Below are 27,190 nucleotides of genomic sequence, written 5' to 3' on the forward strand. Positions count from 1 at the left end.
GACTCAACGAGCCATGGGAGCTTCAGGGGCAGGGAGCAGCAAAGAGGATGAAACATTGTAGGTAGATGTTCTGGGAAATAGAAAGCAGATAATGAAAGAACTTTATAGTTTGAACTCCTTCCCTCTCTGGTATCTTTTGAATAATATGTTAAACAAAGAGGACATTGTACTTGGGAGGCTGAGGCAAGAGAATCGCTTAAGCCCAAGAGTTTGAGGTTGCTGTGAGCTATGATGTCACAGCACGCTAATGAAGGTGACCAATAACAACAACAAAAAAAGAGGACACTAAACTATAAGTAAATGACCTAACATTTTCTATCATTATTACAGTTCTTTTCATTTCAGCATGTAGTATGTACAAGGTATTAAGCTGCCTAAAATGTACTTTTATACTCACCACAGACCTAGTTATAATCTCATTATTATACATGAGGAAATGGTTGCTTGCTGAATTTGAGTAATCACTCACAGCTAGAATTTGCATCTAGATCCATGTGACTCTAAAGCCTAAGATAAATTTTATCTTCACAAAATAATACTAATTGCTATAGGTAATGGCAATAAATTTAAATGAAATATATATTAAATTTAAACTATATAAGTTTACTCCTAAACCCTCAACTATTTTTAGTAGGGTGATTCCTTAATATTGACTTACTAAGTTTATATTCTGTTAACTTCACTTAGCATTATAAATTATGCCATTGCTTTAATGCCAGGAGCTCATTTGGAAAAGGCTACAAGAAATGTGTGAAGTAGGACACTTAATTGACATACATAATGGGCATTATTAGATATTTAAAAGGCAGAGTTCCAAATCACAAAAAAAATACAAAAAGAAATCACTCATATACCAGGAAGCAAAAGTATAAATAGGCCTGTGGGTTGTTTCCACATCTTTGTGATTTTGAATTGAGCTGCTATAAACATTCAAGTGAAAATGTCCTTATGGTAAAATGATTTTTTTTCTTCTGGGTAGATGCCTAGTAATAGGCTTGCAGGATCAAATGGGAGGTCTACTTTTAACTCTTTGAGGATTCTCCACACTTCTTTCCAAATAGGCTAGTTTAGTTCGCAGTCCCACCTGTAAAGTGTTCCCTTTTCTCCACATCCTCTCCAGCATTTGCAGCTCTGAGACCTTGTGATGTGGGCCCTTCTCACTAGGGTCAGGTGATGTCTCAGGGTGGCTTTGATTGGCATTTCTCTGATGATTCAGGATGCTGAGCATTCTTTCAGGTGTTTTTTAGCCATTCATCTGTCTTCTTGGGAGAAAGTTCTGTTCACGTCTCTTGCCCATTGATAAATGGGATCGTTTGCTCTTTTCTTGTTGATTAGTTTGGGTTTTCTGTAGCTTCTGGTTATTAGCCCTTTGTCAGATTCACATGCAGATATTGTCTCTCATTCTCACGGTTATCTGTTTGTTTTTATTGTTGTGTTCTTAGCGGTACAGAACCTTTTTAGCTTGATCAGGTCCATTTATTTATTTATTTTTTTGTTGTGGCAATTGCCAGTGGAGTCTTCTTCATAAAATCCTTCCCCAGGCTGATATCATCAAAGGAGTTTTCCCCACAATTTCTTCTAGAGTTTTTATCACAAATAGATAAACGATGTTATATGTATACCATAGAATGCTATTCAGCTATAAAGAAAGATGAAGACTTCACATCTTTTGTATATACCTGGATGGATTTGGAGAACATCCTAAGTAAAGTATCATAAGAACAGAAAAGCAGGGTAGTGCCTGTGGCTCAAAGGAGTAGGGCGCCGGCCCCATCTGCTGGAGGTGGCGGGTTCAAACCCAGCCCTGGCCAAAAACTGCAAAAAAAGAAAAAAGAATGGAAAAGCAAGCATGTGGTGTACTCAGTACTAATATGAAACTAGTAGATGAACAACTACATGCCACTCAAGAAAAACAGAATTAAATTAAAGAAGGGGGAGCATGGAGGGAGGATGCTTGGTTAGCTCTCATCCAACAGGCAAATGTAGGGTATGTGGCACATCTCCTGGGCCAAAGGCTCAGCTACAGCTTAGACTTTCCCTAATAAGCACAAACAATGTAACCTAATTGTTTGTATCCTTACATTAATCTGAAATTTTAAAAAATAAAAAAAAATTAATTTGGAGAAGACAAAGAATTTTTAAATATTTATTACTAAACGTTTAAGAAAGAATGTACTTAAATAAAGAGAGATAGATACAGATCCCACACAATGAATCACAATTTAGAAGTTAGAGCTTCAAAATAGATGGTAAATAGTGATATGTATCTGCAAAATTATACTAATTGGAGTAAGGGGAAAAAATGAAAATTAAAGGTAGATTAAGCTTATTTGTAGGCAATGCCCTATTATTTGTACTTAGAAGTTTACCTGTGGAATGACTTTATGCTAATAGCAAATAAAATAGACTTTAAGTAAAAAACCATCAAAAGAGATAAGAAGGTCATTATTTTATGTTAAAGGGTTCAATTCATCAAGAAGATATAACCATTGTAAATATAGTCATGCATCACTTCACGACAGGAGTATATTTTGAGGAATGTACTTAGGCAATTTTGTGACACCATGGAGTGTTTTCACATAGGCCTAGATTGTATAGCCTACGACTTATCTAGGTTACATGGCATAGCCTGTTGCTCCTGAGCTACAAATCTTTGCAGCATGTTGCTATGCTCAATATTGTAGGCAATAGTGACACAATGGTATTTGTGTATCTAAACATAGAAAAGATACAGTAAACTATGGTTTTATAATCTTTTAGGACCACCACTGCGCACGTGGTCCGCTGTGGACTGAACTGCACTCCGCAGTGTGTGACCACAGATCACCTGACACGGGAGGGAGACACTGACGGACCTTAAGGGACCCAAACAGCAGCACAGCTAAAGCAGGAGGCTTCAAGGACTCTACTTTCAACAACAGACAAATCAACAAGACAGACAATTACTAAGCTGCATTTCAGCCAAATGGACCTACCAGATACACACAGAACTTCCATCTAGTGCACACAGACCACCGTCCAGGACAGACCACATGGCAGGACACAAAAAATTCTCAGTCACATTAGATATTGGTTCTGACCACAATGACATCAAGCTATAGAAGAGTAACAGGAAGAACTTGGAAAACTATATAAATACCCAGAAATTAAACAACATGCTTCAGAGGAAGCAGTCACCAAAGAAAGTGAAAAGGGCATCGAATGACTTCCAGAGACAAACGAAAGCAGCAGCACACCACAGAACCCCGGTCTCGGCAACAGCAGGATCCTGCGGGACACTACAGTGAAGAGGAAAGATCACAAAGCACCTGACGTTCACTTGAAGATAACAAGAAGAAACTGAACCCAAAATTAGTAGAAGGAGAAAATAATGAAGATCCGAGCAGAAGCAAAGAAAAAGAGACAAAATGAAAAATTACCTGCTGGGTGTGATGTACACTGTTCAGGTGATGGGTGCACTAAACGTCTAGACTTCACCAATATACAACTCATCCGTGAAACATATAAAATCTATACCCCATAAATATATTAAAATAAAAAAATACAAAAGGTCAATGAAACTAGAATTAGTTTTTTTTAAGAGATAAAGAAAATTGACAAATGTTTAGTTAGAATAAGAGGAAAGAAATAAAACCAGAAATTAAAAAAGAGATGTTATCACAGAACTACAAAGGATCATAAAAGATTATGGACAACTATATGCCAACAAACTGGAAAATCCAGAAAAATGGATAAATTCTTGGATAAACATAATTTACCAAGATGAACTCAAAAAGAAATAGATCATTTGCACACACCAATAACGAGTTATGAGATTGAATCAGTGTTAAAAAGAAAAGCCTAGAGATCTTAATGGTTTCGCTGCTGAATTCTACTAAACATTTAAAGAAGAACTAATATTAATTCTTTTAAAACTATTCCAGAAAATTGAAGAGAGAATGCTTCTAAATTCATTCTACAAGGCCAGAATTACCCTAATATTGAAACCAGATAAGGACCTAACAAAGAAAGAAAATGATAGGCTGATGCCCCTGATGAACATAATTGCAAAAACGCTCAATAACATACTGGCAAACCCAATTCAGCGGCACATTAAAAAGATCACTCACCATTATAAAGTGGGATTCATCTCAGGAATGAAAAATTGTTCACCATATGAAAAGCAAATGAGACTCATCACATTAGTAGAATGAAGTACAAAAACCATATGATCAATAGATAAAGAAAATGTACTTGATAGAATTCAGCATCTTTTCATGCTAAAAAACTCTCAATAAATCAGGCACAAAAGGTATGTACCTAAACACAATAAAAGATAATGATTAAACCACAGCTAATATCATACTGAACGGGGAAAGGTGTTTTGGTTAAAATATGCAATAAGACAAAGATGACCAATTTCAAGACTTTTATTCAACATAGTACTGTAAGTCCCAGGCAGAGCAATTAGGAAAAATACAGAAATAAAAGGCATCTAGATTAGAAAGGAAGAAGTGAAGGCCGGGCACAGTGGCTCATCCTGTAATCCTGGCACTCTGGGAGGCTGAGGCAGATGGATTGCTTGAACTTAGGAGTTGAGACCAGCCTGTGCAAAGGGAGACCCTGACTCTACTAAACACAGAAAAAACTAGCCGAGTGTTGAGGTGGGCGCCTGTAGTCCCAGCTACTTTGGGTAGCTTGAACTCACGAGTTGGAGGTTGCTGTGAGCTGTGATGACACTATAGCACTGTTCCCAGGGTGACTGAGTGAGACTTTGTCTCAGATAAAAAAAAAAAAAAGTAAGAAGTGAAATTGTCCTTGTTTGCAGGAAAACATGATCTTATATACAGACAACCCCAAAGACGGCACCAAAAAACCTGTGAGAACTAATGAACAAATTCAGTAAAGGTGCAGGATATAAAATCAACATACAGTAAACTATCTAAAAAAAGAAATAAAGAAAATAATTTCATTTATAATAGATACAAAAAAATTAAGATACCTAGGAATAAATTTAACCAGGAGGGTAAAACGTGTTTACAAAAAAAAGTATGAAACATCAAAAGCATTAAAGTAACTGAAGAGAGCAAAAATAAATGTAGAGACATCCTGTGTTCATGGATTAGAAGAATTAATAATGTTAAATGCCCATACTATATAACCTTTTTTTTTTTTTTTTGAGATAGAGATTCACTGTCACCCTGGGTAGAGAGCCGTGGTGTCACAGCTCACAGCAACCTCAAACTCTTGGGATTAAGCGATTCTCTTGCCTCAGCTTCCCAAGTAGCTGGGACTATAGGTGCCCACCACAACAGCCGGATATTTTTTGATTGTAGTTGTCATTTTTGTTTGGCAGGCCCAGGCTGGGTTCGAACCTACCAGCCTCAGTGTATGTGGCTGGTGCCCAACTCACTGAGCTATGGGTGCTGAGCTGTATCCTATACAACTTGATCTACAAGTTCAAAGCAATCCCTATCAAAATACCATGGTAGAAAAAAAACAAAAAGACCAAAACCCTAAAATTTGATGGAACCACAAAAGGCCCTGAAAAGCCAAAGCCATCCTGAGCAAAAAGAACAAAGCTGGTGGGATCACACTGTTGATATCTGACTTCAAATTACACTACCAGGACTGCATGATAGTGACATAGAACAGACACGGAGGCTAATGAGGCAGAACAGAGAACCCAGATACAAATCCACATGCCAACTGATTTTTGAAAAAAGGTGCCAAGAACACACACTGAGGAAAGGACAGTCTCTTCAGTAAATGGTACTGAGGATACTGGATATTTCCATGTGGAAGATTCTTAACATACATAGATGTCAACTCAAAATAAATTAAAGGCTTATATTTAAGACCCCAAACTATGATACTACTAAAAGAATACACAGAAGAAATGCTATGTAACATTGGTCTGTGCGAAGATTTTTTGATAAGATCTTATAAGCACAGGCAACAAAAGCGTAAATAGGCAAATGGGCTCACAGGATTACATTCAAGTTAGCAGCCTCTGCACAGCCAAGAAGAGAGTCAACAGAGTAAGGAGGCAACTTACAGATGAGGAAAAGTATTTTCTAACTACACATTTGACAAAGAGTTAACACCCAGAATTCACAAGGAACTCAAACAACTGTAGAACAAAAAATAGTTCAATTAAAAACAGGGCAAAATCCTGGACAGACATTTCCCTTACATGAAGACATATACACAGCCAATAAATATGAAAAATTCTCAACATCACTAACCCTTAGGAAATTCAAATCACAATCACAATGAGATATTACCCCACTCTAGTTAGAACAGCCAGTAGGAAAAAGACAAAGGTTCTCATCTGTTAGTGAGGACGTGGAGAGTAAGGAGCCCCATTCACAGTGTTGGTGGGGGAGTAGATTAGCATAGCCATTGTGAAAAACAGTACAGAGGTTTCTCAAAAAATTACAATCTGAACTACCACATGATCCAGGAATCTCACTATTAGGTAAATCTCATTACTAGCAAAGGAAACAAAATCAGTATTACAAGAAACACTTGCACTGCCATGTTTAATCAGCACTATTCATGATAGCCAAGATATGGAAACGATCTAGTGGTCATCAATGTACAAAACAGATAAAGAAAATGTGGTATCTACACAATGGACTCTCATTCCGCCATAAAAAGGAATGAAATCCTGTTATTTAGGGTAATAAAAAGGAACATTATGTAAAGGGAAATTAGTCACAGAAAGACAAAAATACTGTGACTACCAGAGTCTGGGAAGGTGGCAGGGAGGACAGTGGGGAGGGGAGCTCAGGCACATGGTACACAGTTACAGCGAGGTGGCAGAGGGAGGTCTGCTATTCTACTGCACAGTAAGGTGGCTACAGCTGACAACAACACACTGCATATTGCAAAGTAGCTAAAAAAGGGAATTTCGATTGTTCTCACCACAAAGAAATAATAGATGTTTGAGGTGATGGGTTCGCTAATTACCCTGACTTAATCATTACATAATGTATACATGTATTGAAAACACCATATTGTAGTCCCTAAATATGTATAAATAGTATATGACAATTAATTTTTTTAAAAAACTACAAGAAATTTGTCTTTTGAAAAACTTGTTTTATTCCAAGAAAAATCAGCATTCACTGAATCAATCACTGATGCCTGGTCTTGTGTTTTCCTAGAGTCCGAAAGAATTATATTTTCCAGAGCAGCAGTTCTCAACCTGTGGGTCACGACCCCTTTGGGGGTCAAATGACCCTTCCCCTTTCACAGGGCTCGCCTAAGACCATCAGAAAACACATATTTCCAATGGTCTTAGGATCCGAGACACCACTCCTCATGTGTGGGGGTCACGACTGTATTAAAGGGTGGCAGCATTAGGAAGGTTGAGAACCACTGTTCTAGCATGATATGTAATTGCATTTTTGATATGAATAACTTAGAAGAATGACCAAGTAGTATAAAGATTCTAAAAAACAATAAGAGAAAAACTATTAGAAATGCAAGGAACAAAAGGTAAAGATTCATTATGAAAATATATGCTTCAGTGTACACCAGCAGGTCACTGTTGGTGGCCATCCATGAAGGTGAGTACATGTTTTTTTTTTGAGACAAAATCTAGAGTGTTGTGGCATCATAGCTCATAACAACCTCCAACTCAGACTCAAGCGATCCTCCTGTCTCAGTTTTTCTATTTGTAGTAGAGACGGGGCCTGGCTTTTGCTCAGAACTACTGCTGAGGTCCAGTAGTAGGACTCAGGCCTGCAATCCTAGGAGGCCCAGGCAGGTGATCTTTTGAACTCAGAAGTTTGAGGTTGCTGTGCACTATGACACTATGCCATTCTACTGGAGGTGACAAAGGGAGACTTGGAAAAAACAAAACAAAACAAAACAAAACAAAACAAAAAAAAAGAGAAGCAAAGCAAAGCAAAGCAAAAACTACTGCTGAAGAAAAAGAGTTGCATAGTTTTAAGGACATAGCTTGTGAGGCAGGGCCAAGGGTCATGTCCCAGCTCTGCTACTTCTTTCCTAGATGTGTGCCCTTCATCAAGTTTCTTAACTTCTCAAAACCCTATCACCACATTGTATTATGAGGATAAATAATAATTGTTCACCTCAGAGAGGTTTGGAAGGATTTTATATATATATATGAAACACTTCTATAAAAAAGTTTCTAACAAAAAATAACTATTCTTAGGTATTATGAAAAAGCAGTAAGCATTTGCAATATATGAAATTCTTCAATCCTTTTAATGTTACTAATGAACAAAAATTATAAGTCTTACTCTTGATCACATACACACACACTATACATACAGGTATCAGATGCAAGGTAATAGCAGCAGGAGGAGGTTAAGGACAGAGAATGTCTATTTGTCTCTATGTGTAACAGGGAATAAAAGGGAACTGTCTTGCTCTTGTGGAACAGAACCAACAGGAAAATGGAATTGCTTTGTGAAAGCTGCTAAGGCAATGAACTACTCTGAAAAAGAGACCAGTAGTAAAGGGCGCTTTCATCAATACATCCATTATCCACCCATCAATCAATCCATAACTAGCTCAGGTCTTTAGCAGGTTAAGTTTAAGAAGCTGCGTATTTACCAACATCCATAAAGTGCAACTGATTCTGCTTATCCATGGATGAGGCATTTATACAGAAAGAAAACTTTGAGTTGCAGATGGAAAAAAATGAGGTTGAAATGGAAGTCAGTGCTGTTATGACAATGGCAGGGGATGTGCAGGAAGAGGACGGCACCAGGCTCCACACTGCTCTGACAGCAGCCGGGGGCCCCCCTCTGGTGTAATAAAAAATAAATCTTTTTATCCTTTGAAGATATTATACATCTGTAAGGTCTAACTGTAGACAAGTTGTCTGCAGTAATCACTTTCACAGTACTACTGCCATCAGACCGCAGAGAGATGCACGCGGTCAAAAACAGGACGGTTTTGTGATTTGTTCCACCACCATCCTGTTAATTAGGGCTGGCTTCCAGTGACAAACGTTTGAATTCAGTTGTGGATCATATTAGAAAGTATTAAAAACTTCATCCATTTAATTACAGACTAGCAAAATAATAATGCAAACCATAACATTATCCTGTAGAATTTTTAAGAACTTCTATTTTTAAAGGGCTAAGTATACATTAATAATACTATGCATCATTAAAAAAATTAAATGCACAGAAGCTTTGAGTTAGGGTTATAGTTAGAGGCATAGCTTTAGGAAAAAACACTCTTAGAAAGTCTAGAGTTTATTAAATATAAACCTGTACAAAATAGCTTCAGGGATATAGGGTCCTAGTTGTTCCTCACATTTGTATCTCTTAGAAGAAACTAATACAGCCTAGTCTGCTTTAAATGCTGAGTATGTATCAAATCAAGAATATGAAGAAATAATTTTATAATTTTTATATAAATTTTCATTTCCAATCAAAAACCACTCAAAATATTTATCAGAATTATATCTGGTGTCTACGACCCACCAAGATGGAGCCTCACAGAAGTTCTGTTACACCATAGAAACTTAGGGACTAATTTCTCTCACTACAGCAACTACTGTACTATATCACCATGTGCCATGAGATGAAAAAGAAATATTAATGGGTTGAGTTTATTATTTGTTTGAAAGAGTGTAACAAACATTAGGATGCTCTAAGAACATTTAGCCATTTCAGGTCTTGAATGGCTATGTGTGCACATAGAACATTTCAGTTTTAACAGAAGTGCATGATGTGCCATCTGGTGTTGGTGGGAAGAGGCAAGGAGGCTGAGGGTGATGCGGGTCCAGCAAGTTAGAGGGAGAACTGTTTAAACCGGTTACTATGACTTCAACCATACGAGGGCAAAGTTGGCAAGATAAAAATACTAAGCTGTGTAAATACAGTTGTCTATTTAAAAGCCACTTAATAATAAATACTGCACATCATGCATGTTCGTCCACTGGTCAGAATTCAGTAATTTAAAAAATGTAAATATGAATATTGATAATTAGAATTTATAAGAATCTAGGATGTCACCTATTAAAATCAGCACCCATCTATTTTAGAGATTCAGAATTTTTATTTCAATCACTTAACTTTAATCAAAATTAGCAAAAGTAATGATGTATCAGTATTCATCATAAGAATAATGCTCAGAAGTTTTGAGTTAGGATTACAGTTGAAGGTACTTACGATGTCCTAAATTTGGACTCAACTCTCAAAAACTAATTATAATATTTTACAATTAAGTATTTAATGTTAACACTGAATACTTAATACCCAATTAAATCATTAGCATATTTTTCATTTAAATAATTCATTCAAAATTATTCATTAGTATTTAGAATGTGTCTGGCACTGCTAGGGGCTCAAGGAAGTGACAGTGAACCAACTGCACCAACAGAGCAGACTCCAGTGAGTGGATCAGACAGTGCGATGGAGAAAACAAAGTGGAAAGGGGCCTGGGGTGTGTGTGTGTGTTCACACTTTGTTAGGGATGCTTCCAGGAGAGGGTGACATTTTAGCAGACCACCAGGTACTGAGGAGAAAGCCATGGGGCATATCTGGAGGAAGAGACTCCCATGCAGAGCTATTAGCAGGGCAGAGGCCCTCAGGACAGACTTGGTGAGGAACACCAAGGAGTCCACCTGGCTGGAATGCAGTTTCATTTATTATGTTGGGAAGAGAGGAGGGATGCTTTGGACATGCATGCTTTCATTTATCCATCACCCATCCTCTAGAAGGCAGGTAAACAAAGATATATAAGACATGCTCATATCCAGCTCTGTCTTTCCAGAGTTTGTACTTCCCATTTGCATCTCGTTTTCGTTTCTAGTAGGCATCTCAAACTTAACACACACCCCCAAAGAACTATTAACCAACAGGATGATGAAGTTCCTCTTCCCACTCCTTTCCTATCTCATTGAATGGCACTGCCATCAAGACAGCTGTTCAGGGAATCAGAGCCATCAAAACCACCACCATGACCATGGGCAGGAGCAGCCAGACGCTGCAGCATGTTGACTAAAGGGTGAGGTGCATCCTGCAAGATGGCCCCACTTTTACTGGTACCTTCAAGGCTTTTGATAAGCACGTGAATTTGATTCTTTGTGACTGTGATGAGTTCAGAAAAATCAAGCCTAAGAACTCCAAACAAGCAGAGAGGGGAGAGAAGCGAGTCCTTGGCCTGGTCCTGCTAGGAGGGGGAGAACCTGGTCTCGATGACAGTGGAGGAATATCCTCCTAAGGACACTGGTATTGCCCGAGTGCCAGTTGCTGGGGCCGCTGGGGGAAGAATCCCAGCTGGGGTTCTCATGCCCCAGGCTCCTGCAGGACTTGCTGGGCCAGTCCGTGGGGTTGGTGGGCCATCCCAACAGGTGACCACCCCACAAGGAAGAGGAACTGTGGCAGCTGCTGCCACAGCTAGTATTGCAGGGGCCCCAACCCAGTACCCACATGCTGTGAGGGACCCCCCATGTATGGGCTGAGGGGCACCCCCTCCAGGCATGATGGGCCCGCCTCCTAGTATAAGGCCTCCCATAGGTTCCCCAATAGGGATTCTTCCTGGACGAAGGACTCCAGTAGGCATGCTCTCTCCAGGGATGCGGCCTCCTCCCCCGGGGATGCGAGGCCTTCTTTGACCCTTGGCCACAGACTTATAGAAGTAGCTCCACAGAGGTATGGGCTTGATTCCTCAGGAGCACATTACCACCTTATGCAGCTGTTCAGAAGTCTCACCAGATTGTCTGGTATCCCTTACAAGCCCCTCCCCAGGAATGCACCCACCGAGGCCCAGACTCAGCATGGCCTCCTCAGCTCCCTGCCTGTTTCCCATCGGCTGTACATAGTCCTTTCATTTCCTATTTGGCCTATGAAACTGGTTTATAATAAACTCTTAAGAGAATATGTATATAAAAAAAAGACAGTTGTTAAAGTCAAAAATCTTGAAATTTCTCTTCTTTTTTTTTCTTCCCGCCAACATATGACCTACAAGCATGTACTATTGACTTTGTCCTTAATATGTCCTGAACAGGACTACTTCTCTCCATTTCCTGGGGATTGCCTGGTCCAAGTCATCACAGCTTTAGCCTGCTTAACTGCATCCCCTCTTAACTAACCTCCTTGAAGCTTCCAATTAATTTAGAATAAGACTTGGACTCCTTACCTTGTGCACAGTCCCCAGTGAACCTGGATAAGCACCTGCCTCTTCTGGTCGCCTCACTTGGGGGTTCCCTCCCTCTGCACGGAGCCTCTCCTCCATGACCTCTACCAGAGTCTGGATTAAACGTGATCGCCAACCAGCTACTGAGAATAGCTTCCTCACCTCCTATCACAGTACTTTGTTTAGTCTTCTCAAAGCTCTTACCATTGTAGAAATTCCTTACTAATTTGCATGTTTTATCTTTCCACTCTCCATAGAATTTAAACTCCATGAGACCAGGGTTCTGGACGCGTCATGTTCGGCTGTATGCCAAGCATCTTGAGTAGAGCCAGTCCAAACAATAGGCACTCAAAAATTATTTTTTGAATACATTAATCAACACCTTATGCACAGTATAAATCATCATAAAACAGGAAGGAAAGTAAATGGAAGAAAAACTGATTGCTATACCTTGTAAAGAGTAAATATTCTGAACATTCTAATTGAACTGAGTCTGTACATTTTTCATTCAAATAATGTCAAATTCCTTAAATCCAGTACACACATCTAATTTGCCCATCTTAGGACAAACTGAAGTACTTGGTATTTGCACATGGGCTACTACCAATGTTTTGAGATACAAAAATCAAGAAATAAAAAAAATCTGCATGGGATGGCGCCTGTGGCTCAAGGAGTAGGGCGCCAGTCCCATATGCCAGAGGTGGTGGGTTCAAACCCAGCCCCGGCCAAAAACCACAAAAAAAAAAAAAAAAAAAAAAATCTGCATGAATGGAAACAAGTGAAGCCCTTCCAGCAACAAGGAGAAGGCAAACAAGCTGAAACTTGCACAGACAGACCTGAAAGGACGCTGTCAACCAGGTTTCTTAGAAGTGAAATGATGGACCATAACACATCTGTCTCAAGACATTCTCTGATAAGGACAATGATAGAGCAGTACACTTAAGACAGAATATCTGAAACCTCAAACATTTTTCTTTTTTATTGATGACTCAATTGGAGCTCAGAGTCTCTTTTTAATGAAAGTAGTAAGGCTATTTAATAAACAAGTGTCAATTTCCAACTGTAAGAAATAAACAAAAAAGTATATTATTAATGTAGACTCTGGAACAAAAGACAACCTTAAATGATGCATACAATAAGCCTGAGTTCAGAAGACATAACCTTCAGACGTTCTACACAAGCCTCTTTTGGATTATAAACATTAAATATTGGAGAGCATTATTTATTTATTTATTCATTAAGACAAAGTCTCACTTTGTTGCCCTTGGTAGAGTACCATGACATCATAGCTCACAGTGACCTCAACCTTCTGGGCTCAAGCTATGCTCTTGCCTCATTTTTTCTATTATTTAGTAGAAATGGGGTCTCACTCTTCCTCAGGCTGATCTCAAAGTCCTGAGCTCAAGCAATCCACCTGCCTTAACCACCCAGAGTGCTAGGATTACCAGCGTGAGCTACTGTGTCTGGCCAGTATTTGATTTTTAAAGTTCTTTTATAAGAGGGAATATGAACCTTTGATTATCAGTATAAAATTTAAATTTTCATACATGGCTCATATGATTTACAAGGTGAATTTGATTAACTGTGTAGAACCCTATGGAATACAGAAATTCATAATAGATGCTACCCTTCTTTGGAATTAAGACATAACTAAAAAATGCTTTTTAATATTGGTTTCAGGAGGTAAAACTATGTCAATTCTATTTGTTCAACAGACATGAAGAATTCGTGGTAACTAGCACTTGATATTCTCTGAGAACACGGGTTTTCTCAGCAGAAATCTTTGTTTTGCGTGTCCTGTAACAAGGTTAAGTTCAAACTGTTTTTAAACACACATGCCACCCATTCCTCCTTATTTTATTAAGGAGTTGAGCAGGTGTCTTGTACAGGCATCTTCTGAAGCAATAACAGTTCTCAAGACATCAAAGTTATTTTCTGCTATAATTTTATAATAACTAAGTCAGAACACGGGAGAATGTGAAAGGCAAAGGAATCTTACCAAAGTCTGCAAATGCTGATTGTCCGACCACCAACATATTTTGAGGTTTTTTCAATACACTATGGACAGAGAAGTTTCCATCCTGTTAAATGAAGAAGTCTTTGAATTAGACCATTATAATTCATTTATTTGTCAAGTGTGAAACAAAGCATTTTAACTGAACCAGGAAATAAATAATTCAAGGCTTTTGTTGTATTGCATAAAAATTATTACAATCCCCTCTTCCACTTTACTTTTTTACTCAAAAGTATATGGTTTGTATTGTTTATTTTTCATTTACATAAATGCAATTGTTTAAACAAAACAACAGGACTGGTTAAAAGTGACTGAACTAAATAAATAATGTATGAGAAGTATATAACAATTTTACGTACTTCTGTCCTCTGATACAGCAGTTAATTAACTTCTAAAATTTTATTAAATATTTACATTTTGTAACTTACATTGTCCTGTATTGACAAACAAAAAATAAAACTTTTAAAAGGATGGAAGTACAATAAAATCAACTAACCAGATATTGCATTTTATAAACAATGGAATGTTTCTTTCTGTCTCATCATATAGTAAAAAGAATATTTTCATTCTTTCTGTTTTCTTTTCCAATTATACTTCTCCAAACTTCCTGCAGCCTTTAGGATGGCCTGCTTTATTTTTAATGTAGTGGTAAAACTGAACACAGTCAACATAAAGCTCTCTTTGACTTGCAGCTATGGTCCTAATCAAGCCCTACTGACTTTACAGTGACTCCTGGTGTCAGTCCAGTGTGATGACATCAATCTAAATAGCCTCTCAACAAGAACATCTCAGCACGGCTTACATAGGATTTTTGCTTACCAGCAAGAGAAGGTTTTTCGACTTTTAGGAATTTGTTTCTAGCTCTCCAAAAACGTCCATTCCACTTTTTATCTACAGGCTTGTTTTGGTACACCAGCTGTTTATCAGTCAGGTGCTTTGTATCTAAACTCTTCATAGAAGCTATCCGTCGCTAAAGTATCATTTTTAAACAACCTGAAGCACAATGAATGTCACTGTATGTTAAACCTCTTTCAGGTAAACCTCTTTCAGGTTAAACCTCTTTTAAACCACAGAGGGAATTTGAACTTGTAAAATCAAAATTGGATTCCGGAAAAGTTATAGCTCTAACAAAGAAATTGAGAAAGTCCTGTTTAATGTAGCTGTCCTTTGCTAATGACATTTTTTGAGTTCTAGAGCAGCCTTCTTCCGAAACGATGAGTCATTTTCTTGCTGTGTGAGTTTTCAGTGCAACTTACACATAACATCAAATAATGCAGTGCAACTTACACATAACATCAAATAATGTAATTTATCCTTTTTTTTTTCTTCAGTTTCTGGCTGGGGCTGGGTTTGAACCCACCACCTCCGGCATATGAGACTGGTGCCCTACTCCTTTGAGCCACAGGTATCACCACAGTTTATCCTTTTGTATGTTCCTTATAGCTTCTTGAAAGATCAAGCAATTCTATATAAAAAGCATATATATATACATACACACATACATACATATATGCATATATATTTCTCTTGTACTGTAACCCTTTTGTTCCTTCCCATCCTCAATGTTTGTCCAAATTAGATTCAGATTCTTCTTTTTCCATACTTTGAAAACAGGACTTGACAGCAGGCCATCCTTTGGACACCTTCCTCTGGCTGCAGCACCGACAGCCGTCCTGTAGGCACATGTCCACGGAGTCTCTCTCCACAGCCACACATCTCACTAAACACCCCTGCAGGTGTTGAGGAAACCAAGAGCCTCACTTCACAGGGAAGCATATAACACTCCTCCATGTAAAGGTGTGCAGGGCATTAGCAGGTAAGATCTTTTCATTTTCTCTGCTAAGTTTATAGACAGAATGAAATTTGTTGTAATTTATATCTGGACTACCTGCTGAATATGCAGATAGGCTAGAAATGCCTAATTTGTATTTGGATAAGGTATCAACAAACTTTGGTTTTAAGTTTTCTGAGGTAGCAGCCCACACCAAGGAACTGACTCAACTCGCCTTGTGATCTCCAAATTCTTGATGAGGCAGATTTGATACATCCCCCTACTTCCCCCCTGAGAGCTATGTGGAATCATGCTCTCTCTCTCTCTGCTGAGAGTGCACTGGCTTCCTCTAGGGCAGCGGGCAGCTCTTTATTCAGACAGATTTCCTGCCATTATCATTGCTTGTTCTCCGTTTGGCAACACAAACCTCCATAACTTAATTTCCATTCAGATTTGTGTCACACGTTTAGCATTTGATGAAAATGATGCAATAAATTACATCAAATATGTTATTATTCTCATTAAATAACACATTTTAAAATAGTGCATGACTACATTTATTTTCAAAGAAGCTGTTGCTATGAACTAAAATATAATCTTAAGGCTCACCCAAACTGGCTGACTGAAGGGACCCCCTCTGACCAAATGAATACCCTGAAACAGCTGCCAGCCATTGGAAGAGAGGCTAGGCTCACCTCACTGCGGCCTCTTACCTTCTTGGAGACATCCTTTGTGAATCATTAACAGGCCTCAGGCTATGCAAAGCAAACCTGCAGGTCCTCAATTTATAGAGCAAATATATGGCCAGTAGCTTGTCTCTGATTAACTGACTTCCTGATCTTCACTTAAACAAAGCCCAAGTCTTTAGACAAAGCTTAATTTCTTTAACCAATTACAAATCGAAAAATCTTTAAACTTACAACCTGCAAGCCTGGCCCCCTTTGAGAGATTCCCCCATTTGGGTTCCAAATCAACACACCTGCCTTCCACATACTGATTCACAACTTTACATGTAATTCCTATCTCTCTGAAATGTGTAAAACAAAACTGTAACCCAACCATTGTGAGTCCACTTGCTCAAGGCTTCATGAACATGGCTCTGGGCTATGGTCCTCAAATTCAGCTCAGAATAAACCCAACCCCTGCAAGTTATTTTAGAGTTTGGCTCCCTTTCTGTTGACAACGCTCCATAGCTATTAATGTGTGAAGACTAACATGTTATCAATACTCCCTTTCACTCTGAACATACACTGAGAGAATGGTCTGGTGGAAAGGAGTCAGATGTGAGCTAAAATAAAAATCACAACCCCCAGCTGACTTCATGGAGCACCCTCTTGGTCAAGGGGACCCCAGAAAAACCCTGAGTTACTAGCCATAAGAAGGGAGGTCAGACACACCTTGTCATCCCCTCTCCTTTTTGGAGATAGTCTTTCAACATTGAGATACTAAACCATTAACAGACCTAAGGAAGGCAAAGCTTAAACCACAACTGCAGCCATCAATTTACTTAACAGATTGCTCAAGTTTTCATGAATGTCCTTTGGGTTTCTTTGATTAACAAACATCCTTATTTTAAGTTAAAACATTCCAAGCTCTTAAGACAAAGCTTCATTTCATCAATGAAAGGCAAAACAAAGATTCTTTAAACCCATTTTAAACCTATGAGCTCCCCTGCCATGACAAACCTTTTTGGGCCAAACCTCCATATTCTGACTTACAAACAATCTCATGTGAAACCCATTTGCATGAATGTATAAAGTCAACCTGTAACCTAGCTATACTGGTCACATTTTCTCAGGACCTCTCGAGGCCACGTGATCCAGGCTGGTCACACACATTTGCCTGAAAATAATCTTCTTTAAATTATTTTAGAGTTTAGGACTTTTTTTGTCAACACAGGGGCTCCATCCTTTCATCGATAAGTTGTGCCACTTTGGGACAGTCAATTATTGCTCTGGATTTCTGTTTCAGTTGTCAGAAGAAGTTAAATGTATTATCTCTCTGCAGGGTTCTAGAGAGGATCAAACAGAATGATATAAAATCAAGTTCTATGAAATGTGATGTATCGGGCACCCCGAGGCACCCCTAGACTGACCCCACACCGTCAGTCAGCGGTGTGTCCTCAGTCTCTCCATCTGCCTCAGTCGACTGAGGAGCTGGGACTAAGGAGCCTGCCACAACACCTGGCAATTTTTAGGGACTGGGTATCGCTCTTGCTCAGGCTGGTCTCAAACTCCTGAGTTGAGGCAATTCACCCATCTTGGCTTCCTAAAGTGCTGGGATTACAGGCGGGAGCTATAGCGCTCAGCAACACTGCACTTTTTTCTTTTCCCTTAGGGAAATTTATTGGTATCTTGTGATCAACACTGCACTTTTTTTTTTTTTTTTTTTGTAGAGACAGAGTCTCACTTTATGGCCCTCGGTAGAGTGCTGTGGCCTCACACAGCTCACAGCAACCTCCAGCTTCTGGGCTTAGGTGATTCTCTTGCCTCAGCCTCCCAAGCAGCTGGGACTACAGGCGCCCGCCACAATGCCCGGCTATTTTTTTTGTTGTTGCAGTTTGGCCGGGGCTGGGTCCGAACCTGCCACCCTCGACATATGGGGCCGGCGCCCTACCAACCGAGCCATAGGCGCCGCCCCAACACTGCACATTTTTAAAGTGACAAATATTAATTATGTATCATTGTGGGGCATGAAGTGATGTTTTGATGCATGTGCAATGTATGGTGATTAAGATCAAAGTAATCTGCATATCCATTATCTCATATTTATCATTTCCTTTTTTTTTTATTGTTGGGGATTAATTGAGGGTACAAGAAATTAGGTTACACTAACTGGATTTGTTAGGTAAAGTCCCTCTTACAATTGTGTCTTGCCCCCAAAAGGTGCGTCACATACCAAGACCCCACCCCCTCTCTATGCTCTTCCTTTCCCCCACTTCTCTACCATGTACTAGGTCAATAATTGTCCTCATATCAAAATTGAATACATAGGGTTCATGCTTCTCCATTCTTGTGACGTTTTACTAAGAATAATGTGTTGTACTTCCATCCAGATTAAATACAAAGGCTGTAAAGTCTCCATTTTTTAAATGGCTGAATAGTATTCCATGGTATACATATACCACAGCTTGTTAATCCATTCCTGTGTTGGCAGGTATTTAGGCTGTTTCTACATTTTGGCAATTGCAAATTAAGCTGCGATAAACAGTCTACTCCAAGTGTCCTGATGATAAAATGCCGCACCCACGGCACCACAGCCGTAGTGAGGCGGCGCTGTCCGCGTTCTAGAACGCCGGTAAGGAGGCTTGTGCTCCACGGAGCTTCGCCCCCAGCGACCCCTGCACAAACGGCATCAGAAACGGTGCTCTACGTGCCAAGTCACCCGCAGGAGCTTGAACGACCGTGGCAGTCTTTAAAATTTATCACTTTGTTTTTCTTTAACATAAGTCTGTGTGTTCTATTACTAATCACAATGTGCTTTCTCAGGGCCGGACCCATTGCACTGCAGGATGAGATAAGGCACGAGCTTGCTAGGCTCAATGCCGCCTATAAGTCAGGCACTAAGATGTTTAAGTAATAAATACCTTCACAGTAAATACCAATGATTTCAGACAATGTATAGATGTTTTGTTACAAGAAGAATCATTTATAATTAGAATAGACAATGATCATATACAAATCAAAATAGTACAATCACGCAAAGGCAGGGAAAGCAGGATAAACAGAAAAGTAAGAAATTATGCCAGCCTTCCCTTTGCCTTGAGCAGTTAGCAAAAAAATGCAAACCTTGTTATCTCTGGAAAGACGAAGAAGCAAACAACTTCACAACCATGCTGAAACCAGCTCTTTTATAATGAGTTAAACTTTGTACTGTTTAGTCTGGACATGCTTTTGACTATTATCAACAAAAGGCAGAGCAATTGAATTGTTGTTGAAAATGTCTCAAATAATCAGAACTTACCTAAGCATGAAAAACTGCAAACATAAAGAAAAGATCTGTACATCTAAGTAAATGATTGTAACTCTCCCACTAACTCAAAATAACTCTTGTGTATGACGCCCCCTGCCTGTAAGAAAAAATGTATAAATACCAACATGTGTACCCAGTAAATTTGCAGCTGCATACTTTAACCCGTAGTGTGTCAGTCTGTCATTCCTTCGCCGATCTCTCAACCTTCCTCGTTCCTTCTCCCTGCTTTCCCTCGGACTGAAGCCCACCGACAGGGCGGTCCGTGGCAATAAAAGAATTTTTTTCCTTCTGGGTAGATGCCCAGTAATGGGATTGCAGGATAAAATGGGAAGTCTAGCTTGAGTTCCTTGAGGGTTCGCCATACTTCCTTCCAAAAAGGTTGTGTTAGTTTGCAGTCCCACCAGCAGTCTAAAAGTGTTCCCTTCTCTCCACATCCACGCCAGCATCTGCAGTTTTGAGATTTTGTCATGTGGGCCACTCTTGCTGGGGTTAGATGGTATCTCAGGGTGGTTCTGATTTGCATTTCTCTAATAATTAGGGATGATAAGCAACTTTTCATATGTTTGTTAGCCATTCGTCTGTCTTCTTTAGAGAAGGTTCTATTCATCTCTCTTCCCCATTGATATATGGGATTGTTGGCTTTTTTCATGTGGATTGAGTTCTCTATAGATCCTAGTTATCAAGCTTTTGTCTGATTCAAAATATGCAAATATCCTTTCTCATTGTATAGGTTGTCTATTTGCTTTGGTTGTTGTCTTCTTAGCTGTACACAAGCTTTTCAGTTTAATTAAATCCCGTTTATTTTTGTTGTTGTTGCAATTGCCATGGCAGTCTTCTTCATAAAGTCTTTAGCCAGGCCAATATCTTCAGTGTTTTTCCTATGCTTTCTTTGAGGATTTTTATTGTTTCATGCCTTAAATTTAAGTCCTTTATCCATCTTGAATCAATTTTTGTGAGTGTAGAAAGGTGTGGGTCCAGTTTTAGTCTTTTACATGTGGATATCTAGTTCTCCCAGCACCAGTTATTGAATAGGGAGTTTTTCCCCCAGGGTATGTTCTTGTTTGGTTTATGGAAGATTAGGTGGTTGGAAGATGTTAGTTTCATTTCCCAGTTTTCTATTCAAATCCAAATGCCTGTGTCTCTATTTTTGTGCCAGTACCATGATATCTTGACCACTATGGCCTTGTAATAAAGCCTAAAATCTGGTATGCTGATGCCAGTGGCTTTGTTTATACTACTAAGAACTGCTTTAGCTATATGGGATTATTTCTGTACAAACCGTTTTTTCCATATAAATCAAAGAATCATCTTTTCTAAGTCTTGAAAGTACGATGTTGGTATTTTAATAGGAATGGTATTGAATTGTAGATTGCTTTGGGAAGTATAGACATTTTAACAATGTTGATTCTGCCCATCCATGAGCATGGTATGTTCTTCCATTTGTTAATATCCTCTGCTATTTCCTACCTTAGGGTTTCATAAGTTTCTTTATAGAGGTCCTTCACCTCTTTTGTTAGGTATATTACTAAGTATTTCATTTCTCTGAAGCTATGGTAAAGGGAGTTGTGACCTTAATTAGCCTCTCATCTTGGCTGTTGTTGGCTTATACAAAGGGCACTGGCTTATGGAAATTAATTTTATATCCTGAGACATTACTGTATTTTTTTATGACTTCCAGGAGTCTCGTGGTTGAGTCCTTGGGGTTCTCTAAGTATAAGATCATATTGTCAGCAAAAAGGGAGATTTTGACCTCGTCTACTCCCATTTGGATGCCCTTTATTTCTTTCTCCTGCCTAACTGTATTGGATTCAACTTCCAGCACTATGTTGGATAGTAATGGCAACAGAGTCCAGTTCTAGTCTGGTTCCAGCTCTAAGTGGAAAAGCTTCCAGTTTTAGTCCATTCAGTTAAATATTAGCTGTGGGTTTGTCATAGATAGCTTCAATCAGTTTCAGAAATGTGCCACCTATGCCAGTACTCTTCAGTGTTCCAGTTAGAAAAGGATGCTGAATGCTTTTTCTACATCTATTGAGAAGATCATGTGGTCTTTGTTTTTGCTTCTATAGTGAATAACGTTTATGGACTTGCATATGTTAAACCAGCCTTGCATCACTGGGATGAAACCTACTTGATCATGATGTATGACTTTTTTGATGATAAGCTATAATCTATTGGCTAGGATTTTGTTGAGAATTCATTCATTAGTGAAATTGGTCTGAAGTTCTCCTTTTCAGTTGTGTTTTTTCCTGGTTTTGGTATCAGGGTGATGTTTGTTTCATAGAACGTACTGAGAAAGATTCCTTGGTCCTCAATCTTTTGGAATAATTTCTGCAGTACGGGAATAAGTTTTTCCTTGAAGGTTTGATAGAATTCTGGTGTGAAGCCATCTGGACCAGGGCATATTTTTGTTGGGAGATTTTTTTTATTGTTTCTTTGATCTCGGTGCTTGAAATTGGTCTGTTCAGGAAGTCTATTTCTTACTGGCTAAGTGTAGGGAGAGGGTGTGATCCCCAATATTGATCCATTTCCTTCACATTATCAAATTTCTGGGCATAGAGTTTCTGGTAGTATTCAGAGACAATCTCTTATATCTCTTGTATCTCTGTGGCATCAGTTGTTATTTCCCCTTTATCATTTCTGATTGAGGTACTAGAGATTTTACTTTTCTATTTCCAGGTAGTCTGAAGAAAGGTTTGTCTATTTTATTTATTTTTTCAAAAAACCAACTCCTTGTTTCATTAATTTTCTGAATGATTCTTTTGTTTTCAACTTCATTACTGTCTGATTTAATTTGGGATATTTCTTTTCTTCTGCTGGGTTAGGCTTAGATTGTTCTTCTTTTTCCAATTGCAGCAGAAGACTTGTGAGTTTGTTGATGTGCTTCCTGTTTTCTGAATGTAGGCATCTAAAGCAATACATTTTCCTCTCAGGAGTGCTTTTGCTGTATCCCATACGTTTTGGTAGCTTGTGTCATCATTGTTGTTATGCTCAAGGAAGTTAATGATTTTCTCTTTCATTTCTTCCTGCACCCAACTGTCATTTAGCATAAGCAATTTCCATGCCTTTTTGTGGGGTTGAACTTTTATGTTTGGAGTTGAGGCACCTTTAGTGTCTTGTGGTCTGAGAAGATACAAGGTAAAATTTCAATTCTTTTGATGATTCTGTTGAGGTTTGTTTTGTGTCCTAGGATACAATAAATTTTGGAGAATGTTCCATGGGCCGATGAGTAGAATGCATATTCTTTGGCTTTGGGATGAAGTGTTCTATATAGGTTTACCAAGCACAGTTGTTCTAGGGTCTCATTGTTTAGTTTCTGTTTAGAGGATCTGTCCAGCTCTGTAAGAGGAGTGTTAAAGCCCCCTTTTATCATAGTGTCATAGGATACCAAATGCTCAGACTAATTAAGGTCTCAAGTATTTGGGAGCATTTAAGTTGGGTACATAAATATTTAGAATTGAAACGTCTTCTTGTATTTTTTCCTTGACCAATATGAAGTGACCATCTTTGTCTTTTTTGACTTTACTTGCTTTAAATCCACATGTACCTGAAAATAAGACTGAACCCCTCTTTTCTTCGAATTCAATTTGCCTGAAAAATTGTCTTCCAATCCTTAACTCAGAGTTTTAAATTGTCTTTTGAAGCTATGTGTGTTTCCGGCAGAGAGTAAATGGATGGCTTGTGTTTTATAAACCAATCAGGCAATCTATGCTTCTTCAGTGGAGAATGCAAGCCATTAACATTTATTGAGATAATAAGTGTGGTAGCATTCTATTCATCTTATTTTTTGAAAGTCCACTGCTTAGTTTTGTCTTTTTCATCATTGTGGAAGCTAGGTCTGTCCTTTAATTTATGGGTGCTCATTTTGCTGTTGGTCCATTGCGATTGTCAGTGTATAGAGAAGGTTGAAGTATTTCCTGTAGAGCTGGTCTTGTTGTGGTAAATTTCCTCAATGTTTGCATATCAGTTAGAGATTTGATTTCTCTGTCAATTTTAAAGCTTAGCTTAGCAGGATATAGAATTATGGTCTGGAAATTTTCTTGTTTAAGTAGACTAAAGGTAGATGACCATTGTCTTCTGGCTTGAAAAATTTCATTAGAGAAGTCTGCAGTCACTCTGATGGATTTGCCCCTGTAGGTCAAGTGGCGTTTACTCCTGGCAGCTTGCAAAATCTTTTCTTTGGTCTTGACTTTGGACTGGTTCATCACAATGTGTTTTGGAGAAGTTCTATTAGAGTTGAGGTGACCTGGGGTCCAATTAACCTCAGAAAGGAGTGTGTCAGAATCTTTGGTGATATTTGGGAAATTTTCTTTTATAATATTCTCTAGTATGGCTTCCATTCCTCTGGGGCATTCTTCTTCCCCTTTTGGGATACCTATGACTCGTATGTTTGAACTCTTCATAAAGTGCCATAATTCTGTCAGTGAACGTTTTGCTTTCTCTTTTGTCTTTTCTGCCTCTTTAACTGAGTTATTTCAAGAGCTCTGTCCTCTACGTCTGAGATTCTTTCATCTACATGGTCTAATCCAGGGGTTCTCAAACTATGGCCCATGGGCTACATGAGGCGGTCTGAATGTGTTTGTTCCCGTTTTGTTTTTTAACTTCAAAATAAGATATACGCAGTGTGCATAGGAATTTGTTAATAAGTTTTATTTCAAACTATAGTCCGGCTCTCCAACGGTCCGAGGGACAGTGAACTGGCTCCCTGTTTATAAAGTTTGAGGACCCCTGGTCTAATTTGTTGTTGATACTTTCTCTTGCATCTTTAAGTTCCCTGACTGCTTCAATTCCTTCAGCTCTGCTATATCCTTTCTATATTCTTCATATCGTTCACCTCTTCTTTGACTCTGTTTTGGGAATTCCTTTTGGTTATTTTGTACTTTCTTAGCAATTTCCTGCATTATTTTCATCACCTGTATTTTAAATTTCCCCTCTGTCACTTGTAACATTTCTTTATATATGGAATCCTCTGCAGTAGCTAACTCACAGTCCCTTGGGAGGTTGCTCTGGGAGGTTTTTCATGTTGACAGAATTTTTCTGCTGATTCTTCCTCATGAGTGTTTTCTTTTATTTGTTTCTTTGTCCTAATTTTCCTTTCACTTATTTTTGCTCTGTAAGTTACCGTGCCTCTGGCCTAAGGTTTTGATGAGTCATTTTGGTACAGAACCAAAAGGATAAGAAGACTGAAGAGGAGAGCGGAGAGCAAGATGGCGGCCGAGTAACAGCTTCCTAGCATCTAGGCACCGTGAGTCTGGGGAGATAGGATTCCAGGCATCTCTGGCTGGTGGGATCTGCCTATCATCACCCCTGTGAGGGTACAGGGAGTCAGCGAGACTTCTGGACCCCAAGAGGAGGACTAAAACAGTGGAAAACTGGCAAGTGGTCGCGTGTGTTCAATCCGTCTAAACCTGCCCGCAACTGTAAGTTTAGTAGCAGCCAGACTGCAAACCACAAAAGCCTTACCTGTGAACTGTTTTGGTGTCTTTGGACTTGGCACTCAGTTGAACTGCCTTGGGGACAGCCTGACCTGGAGTGTGGAGAACTTTGGCCATTGTGTAGGGCCCCAGTCTGAGCCGCTGAGCCAGACGGAGCTAATAGTGTTTGGCTGTGGGCCACAAGGAGCTATTGTGAGTGATATACCCCACCAAGCTCTGCCCTCAGGGTCACAGAGCTAGAATCCAGTGGGAGCTGGTAACCCAGAGACCAAGTAGCCTAAGGGTGGGGTCTAGGCCGCCCTGCAGCCCTAACACGTAGGAGCAGAGTGAGACTGGTTTTGGCACACTGGGTAAGTGGATAGCCACTTCAGCAGTGATTCCAGCGACAAGCACTTTCCTGGGAAAGCTTCTGCTCAGCAAGTGAACAAGTTCAAAGTGCCTTTTAAGTGGGCTGAAGAGAGATTTAGGGTGTCTACCTGCTGGGGTTTGAGAAATCAGCAGCCTCCAGTTGTATCAGAACTGTGATTAACATCTCATACGCCAGAAGACCACGTGTTGCCCAGACAATATTCAACAACATATACATACTGCTTTATCTTTTTTTTTTGGTTCGGTGGCTTTTTGTTTATTTTGATGTTGTTGATGTTTTGTTTTTTAATTTCAACCTTTTCCGTACAGATCTTTTGTCTTTCTAAATTTTTCTAGTTTAATTATAATTTCCCATTGCTGCCTTTTTCAATAACTAGAACTCCATTTTTGCTAGTGTTTCTACTGCTATTATTTGGTTTTTCACCCAATTTTATCCTGTAAAGTTGTCTGTTTACTTGTTTTGGTTTGATTTATAGCATTTTTGTTTTTCCTCTCTACTTGGTGGAGGTGGCGTACTGTGTCTGATCAGGTCAGCAAAGAGCTGCTGACCTCAAGGGAACCACCCAACTGGGCACCCCCAGAAGGCGGTATTTTTTTAAGGTTGGGTAAAAGTACCCTACTGTAAACCTATATTGCCCTGACTCCCTCTTTCTGTGCCTCTTTTCTGTTTGTCAATATTCCTTTTACCCACCCCCTCTCCTTTCTCTATTTTTTTTTTCTTTTCATTTGGTCCTCCTTTCTTTCATCCCTTTGTTGCTCTTCAACCTTCTCACCCTTCTGGTCCTGTACCAAAAGGACTCATCGAATCCTTAGTCCACAGGCACGAGAACTTAAAGAGCAAGAGCAAGGGAAAGGAAAATTCGGGCAAGGAAACAGATAAAAGAAATCACCCATGAGAAAGAATCAGCAGAAAACTCCAGGCAACATGAAGAACCAGTCCAGAACAACCCCGCCAAGGGACCATGAGGTAGCTACTGCAGAGGATTCCACCTATAAAGAAATGTTAGGAATGACAGAAAGGGAATTTAGAATACACATGTTGAAAATAATGAAATAAATGATGGAAACAATGAAGGAAACTGCTAATAAAGTGGAAAATCACCAAAAGGAAATTCAAAAACAGAATCAAATAAGAGATGAATGATAGGAAGAATATAAAAAGGATATAGCAGAGCTGAAGGAACTGAAACAGTCAATTAGGGAACTTAAAGATGCAATGGAAAGTATCAGCAACAGGTTAGACCATGCAGAAGAAAGAATTTCAGAGGTAGAAGACAAAGTTTTTGAGATAACTCAGATAGTAAAAGAGGCAGAAAAGAAGAGAGAGAAAGCAGAACGTTCACTGTCAGAATTATGGGACTTTATGAAGCGTACCAACATACGAGTTATAGGAATTCCAGAAGGGGAAGAAGAATGCCCCAGAGGAATGGAAGCCATACTAGAGAATATTATCAAAGAAAATTTCCCAAATATCACCAAAGATTCTGACACACTGCTTTCAGAGGGATAGCGGACCCAGGG

The 27,190-nt window shown here is 39.1% G+C and overlaps 1 protein-coding gene and 1 pseudogene across 2 annotated transcripts in view; one reads left to right on the plus strand and one right to left on the minus strand.

Annotated features, from left to right (window-relative positions):
• The window catches only part of ITFG1 (integrin alpha FG-GAP repeat containing 1), a 302,922-nt gene that overhangs the window by 158,637 nt on the left and 117,095 nt on the right, over positions 1 to 27,190 (minus strand). For both annotated transcript variants that reach the window (XM_053582100.1, XM_053582101.1), the window contains exon 8: positions 14,111 to 14,192. In XM_053582100.1, the coding sequence (XP_053438075.1) occupies positions 14,111 to 14,192 (82 nt within the window). The remainder of the gene's footprint in view (positions 1 to 14,110; positions 14,193 to 27,190) is intronic.
• LOC128579876 (small nuclear ribonucleoprotein-associated protein B-like) lies at positions 10,933 to 11,590 on the plus strand (annotated as a pseudogene).

Source organism: Nycticebus coucang, chromosome 2 (assembly GCF_027406575.1).
Source record: "Nycticebus coucang isolate mNycCou1 chromosome 2, mNycCou1.pri, whole genome shotgun sequence".
Lineage (NCBI taxonomy): Eukaryota > Metazoa > Chordata > Mammalia > Primates > Lorisidae > Nycticebus > Nycticebus coucang.